We start from the raw sequence: 5,692 nt of genomic DNA, 5'->3' as shown, positions 1-5,692 counted from the left end.
TGCCTGCTATGTGGCTACAGAAATTAGCCAATTTGTTGGCCTGGCTCACATCTATTTTAGACTGAAAGCTAAATATTTGGAGCTCTGCTGACCCCCTGAACCTTCCCATGCCTGGATTAGCTCCTAAGAACTTGGTGGTGGCTTTGGCTTTAGCTCAAGGCCCTCATGCTTGGCCTATCTTTCCTTTAATCTTATGGTTTCTAATTGGTGTCCGGACTTGTGTTCCTAGAATGAAAGCCCTCAGGCCAAGCATAAGACCTTGGTCCAATTTCATGGGTTTACGTGGCCTGCTGGTCTTGACTGCTACAAGTCTGTGTCTTCAAGACCTGATTATAGCCAATTGCCACTTTCACAGAACAATAGCAAGGATTTATTGAGTAACAAAGCTGACAGCCATAGAACTCTCCAAATGTGTTTCTACAAATCAGGATCTGAGTTACTTGACTATGAAAAGTAAGTTATCATTTTAACCAATTCCTTCCCCCAATACTATCAGAGGACTTGAGATTCTCAGAGACACCACACAAATCCAATCTCAATTGCGAAAGCGATGCTCCAGTCTCAGTTAGGCTCTGTTGGGTTCCTGGAGTTGGGGGTGAAGTGGCTCTTGAGAGGTTCCCAGCACTTGTAGTAGTTCTCATCCAAACACCTGGAGGTCTTGAGGCCCCACTTGGTGACAGCCAGACTTAGAGAAGATTCAAACATAAATGTCTGGAGGAGAGGAGGCAGACAATAAACACATTCGATTAGATCAGGAGAAGGTGTGAGGAGGCGGAATCTCTGAATAATCAATCCTGGGTGCTGGCGTAGTGAGGAGAGTAGGCTGGAGCCCTGGGTTCTGGCTCTGGTCCCACCACTTATAAGCCGGTGAGACCTGGTGCAAAACCTCTGACTTATTTATTTATTTATTTATTTATTTATTTATTTTGCCGGGGCCACTGCCGCTTTCCTTCTTCTCTACGCCACCGCCGCGGCCTCCAGGTCCCCAAGTGCTCTACCAGCTCTGACGCCGCTGCCTGCCCGGCCCTAGCCTGGCCAGGCTCAGTACCTCGCCCCACGCTCAAGACCCCTAACTTCTCAGGGCCTCAAGTTTCATTCTGTAAACCAGAATCAAGCACTTAAGCCTCACATTGTTCTCACAGCATTATGAACTAAATTTTCTGGATTCCAAGGGCAGACGTGGGAGAATCCTGGGAATATACACGTTCTAAGGGACATCACTCACTGTGGCCATGTCCTTGCCAGGAGGGACATACTCTGCATTTCGCAGAGGAAGAAACTAAAGCTCAGAGCTGGGAAATGACTTGCCTAAGGTGACAGTCACGGTGGAGCTGCAATTTGAGCCTGCCTTTTCAGGACTCTGATCAGGAGATGGGCTTGGAAAAGGAAAAGAAGAAAAAGAGGGTGTGGGAAGGAGAGGAAGGAAATGGCAGGCCTGGCTGTAGCACTTTCAAAAGCCACATCCCAGAAGGGTCTGGATGGTAGATGTTAAACCGTGATTCAGAGGTTTTTATTTACAACAAAAAGAAGATGGAAACACTCTGTGCATCTTAGACATTCCGGCTTCATCTAATGCTGATTTTCTGAGCCATTGTGGTGTTTATTTATTTATATTTATATTTATTTAATTAGACAGAGTCTCACTCTGTTGCCCTGGGTACAGTGCTGTGGCATGGTCATAGCTCACAGCAATCTCAAACTCTTGGGGTTAATCAATTCTCCTGCCTCAGCCTTCTGAGTAGCTGGGGCTACAGGTACCTGCCACTGCACCTTGTTAGTTTTTCTATTTTTAGTAGAGATGGGCTCTTGTTCTTGTTCAGGCTGCTCTCAACTCCTGAGTTCAAGAAATCGACCCAACTTAGCCTTGGAGAATACTAGGATTACAGGCATGAGCCATCACACCTGGCCTCCACTGTGGCTTTTAATAAACCAGAACCACTTCCCCCAAAATGTTATAGGCTCACATTTGAAAATTTAAAAATGTGTGGTTACTGAAGGCAAATGGAAAATAGTCAGGAAAATGGGAAATCATAGAATTCTCTTGTGACACAACCCAGAACACCAACATTAACATTTGGGTTCTAGGGGTGGCACCTGTGGCTCAGTGAATAGGGTGCTGGCCCCATATACCGAAGGTGGCAGGTTCAAACCCAACCCTGGCCAAAAACTGCAATAAATAAATAAATAAATAAAATTTTAAAAAAAGCATTTGGGGTCTAATATGCTGGTACATTAACTTCTTTTTGCCTGAAACAAGGGAGATGAGTATCCTTGCCTGATGGCCTATGACAGGCTTGATGTGATGACTGGGTGGGATTGTATGGTAGTGCTATGCATGTGATAAAGCACTATTCAGATATCAGGTATTATTATTGTTGTTGTCACTTTGCTGACTGATTCTTGGGGGCCTTGCTGTCTGGCTAGGGTAATGAAAGCCCCATCCTAGTTAAGCTTTGAAGACAGTATCGTATCAAGTTAATTACTCCAAACTAGAAAAAGGATAAGGCATATAGATGGACCTGAGTCTAAATTATAGAATGAGAAATGGTGAGAAAGACTCAAAGTTAGGTCTAGGTAAAGTTTCTGAATGCTCCCCCTTGAGGTATTTTAGACTCCCTGAATACCCAGGGTCTCCTATCCTCCTTACCTCCTTATATAGGAAGCTCTTTCTCACTACTACTTGAGGTCTTAGACATTACCCAAAGTCTTGTTCCTCATAGAAACAGCCCTATCCTCTGACTCACTGTTGTAGAATATGGCTATCTGGTAACATTGATTACCCAAAGCCAAGTTGGGGCACCAAAGGTTATTAAGTGGCAATTCTGGGGTAGCCTGTAAGAATCTACCTCCAGAACTTTCAGAGGTAATTGTTTAACTGAGATTGTCAAACTACAGAACTCCATAGAGGCATTGCAAAGGGAAATGGAGCCAAAGACAAATAGCTGGGACTCTGTACACCCTCCCCCTCAAAGAGCTCCACCAACCCGGGCCCCAGGCTTGAGACTGAAAGCAAACTGTAGTGGACAGATGGACAGATAATGCTCATTGGTTAGGTAGTTTGCAAGCATGGGGACAGGCAGGTCTGTATAACAGATTTTAAACCAGGTAGCCTTGAAGACATTTGCTTAAAAATGTAAAGCAAATTTGCATATGATTCAGCATAAAATTACTCCCTGTGGTCCACAAACTCTACCTCCAAGAATGCAAAAATAAAATAAAATCAAGTACTGCAGCCAACTGCAATTGTGTTCAGCCTCAATGTTTACAGCCGGACACAGGAGGAATACAAAACAGGTTTTAAATCCCATCAGTTTCATCCATGCCAAAGTAGAGCAAAGGAAAATGAGAAAATAGCTGAGAATTGCTGCTCACAAGCCTTGACTATAGCTCAGGCAAAGGCTTCCTGACCTCTTCTTGGCTTGAGAAACTGGCTGGAGGTGACATCCTGCCTCTGCTGCTGTTGAGGCCCTAGAGGATTATTTCCAAAAGCAAAAGACTCTGAGACATAGCATATAACAGGGCCACATACAAAATAGGAAGACACTTCATGCACTATTAATACCCTCTTGCATTTGAACAGTATTGGCCAGTGTATAAGGTGAACTCACACCCACCTGCTGGGATAGATATCATATCCATTCTAAAGATGGGGAAATGAAACACAGAGAATTTAAGTGATTTGTTCAAGGAACTAAGAACTAGACTTGAAGCCAAGTCTGACACCAAGTTCAAAGCTTCCTCTAAACTACACAAACAATCTTGTATATACACAAGGGAGTGTGCATACACATGTGTAAACGTATATATACAGACACACTTCTCTTTTGACTCCTTTTCTGTGAATTTTTGAGAAATAAAAAACAGCCATTTCTCTCAGGAAGGTTGGGGATCTGAGAGGTCACCAAAGCCTAACATATAACTTGCTTACCATGGTGCCATCAGCAATCCTCTCAGGTGCCAGTTTGGCCTTGCTGGCCTTCTCAAAGCAGTCAGCGTCAGGCCCGTGGGGGGTCATTGTGCTGTGCAGGCTGCCTCCCCCTGGCAGGAACCCACCTTCCTTGGCCTCATAGTGACCTCTGATGAGTCCCATGAACTCACTCATGCAGTTTCCTAGGAAGGGTGAAGCAATGTTATTTTTATAACAAGGCCAGACCAATAAAACACCAAGACCACTCTGATATTATTTTTGCAAAATGTCAAGAAGATAGGAATCAATAAAGACAAACAATCACAAAATATTCATCATTGTGGCATTCTTTTTTTTTTGAGACAAAGTCTCACTATGTCACCCTTGGTAGGGTGCTGTGACATAGCACTCTTGGGCTTAAGTGATTCTCTTGCCTCAGCTTCACTAGTAGCTGGGGCTACAGGTGCCTCCCACATGCCAGCTATTTTTTGTTGTTGTTGTTGTTGTTGCAGTTGCCATTGTTTAGCAGGCCCAAGCCAGGTTCGAACCCATCAGCCTAATGTAGGTGGCTGGTGCCTTAACCACTAAACTATGGGTACCAAGCCATTATGGCATTCTTGATAGGCAAAGTTCTACTCCATTGTCATGTGGATTACTAGAAGTCTTGTGTTCTACAATTTGAAAGAAATTAGACTAGATCTAAAGAAAATCAGAGCCCTATACATGGCATCACCATATTCAAGTCCTCAATCTGGTTCCCAATCAGAAGAAAACTGAAGCCGGATATGTGCATATATGTTTGTATATGTGTGTGCGTGCATGCATGTGTCTTGATGGAAGATGATGTAATGGAAAGAACCCTAGGCTTAAAGTCCAATATCAAGAGATAATCTATGTTTGAAAGAATCCTGGTATCTATAAAACACAGGTACTAAATGCTATTTATTATAACAAATACTATATTTTATATCTGAATCTGATATCATCTTATTCTTCTGTTCTTTAAAAATGTCTTTTAGTTTTGTTTCTTTTTTCTATTCTCATTGACACCCTATTAATAGAATCCTAAATCTTAAAATTGGAAAGGATCCTCACTTTTCTACTCAATACAGAAGGATTTTCTATATCATTCCTGACAGATTACTTCCCGGGCTCTGCCTGTAAGTGAATGAAAGCTCTCTACTCCACAAAGCAACCTATCATATTATTGAAGAGCTCTGGGTCTTAGACAGGTCCTTCTCACATTAAATGGAAAATTGCTTTTATTTAAGTTAAATTCATTGGTCTTAGTTGTGCTTTCTGGGATCACACACAATTTGAAAAAAAATCACCATGCTCCCAATTTTCCAATCTTATGCTTGTTGAAACAAAGCTCTTTATTAGAATAGCAATACACTGAGAGCAAGAATTAAGGAAATATGACACCTAAATAAATGTTAAGTGCCTTTCCTTCTCCACCCACCAATCTACCCATCCATCCATTCATCTGCCCATTTCCCACTTCAGCCATTCTATCCGGCATATACAATTAGACACTGTGCTGGGTACTGTGATACAGAGATAAATAAGTAATATCCTAGTTAAAGATACTCATGATCTGTCCTGAGAGAGTGCTCAGAACACAAACTGTGGACAGAGTAGAGACAGGGCAGTGTCAATTTTCACAAAATCAAACATTTGACATGATAAATACCTGCCCTTGGCTCTGCACCTATAGCTCAACCGGCTAAGGCGCCAGCCACATACACCTAAAGTGGCGGGTTCGAATCCCCAGCCTGGACCCGC

General features: G+C 42.8%; 1 protein-coding gene across 1 annotated transcript in view; it reads right to left on the bottom strand.

The window, feature by feature from the left end:
• Positions 1-347: 347 nt before the first annotated feature.
• The window catches only part of HGD (homogentisate 1,2-dioxygenase), a 45,207-nt gene continuing 39,862 nt past the window's right edge, over positions 348-5,692 (bottom strand). The window contains exons 13-14 of the mRNA XM_003795088.3: positions 3,929-4,110; positions 348-711 (exon numbers count right to left, since the gene is read on the bottom strand). Of these exons, the coding sequence (XP_003795136.1) occupies positions 562-711; positions 3,929-4,110 (332 nt within the window). The 3' untranslated portion in view covers positions 348-561. The remainder of the gene's footprint in view (positions 712-3,928; positions 4,111-5,692) is intronic.

This window comes from Otolemur garnettii, unplaced genomic scaffold, assembly GCF_000181295.1.
Source record: "Otolemur garnettii isolate 467f Iridium unplaced genomic scaffold, OtoGar3 scaffold00089, whole genome shotgun sequence".
Classification (NCBI taxonomy): Eukaryota; Metazoa; Chordata; class Mammalia; order Primates; family Galagidae; genus Otolemur; species Otolemur garnettii.
This window is presented reverse-complemented; position numbering and strand designations above follow the sequence as displayed.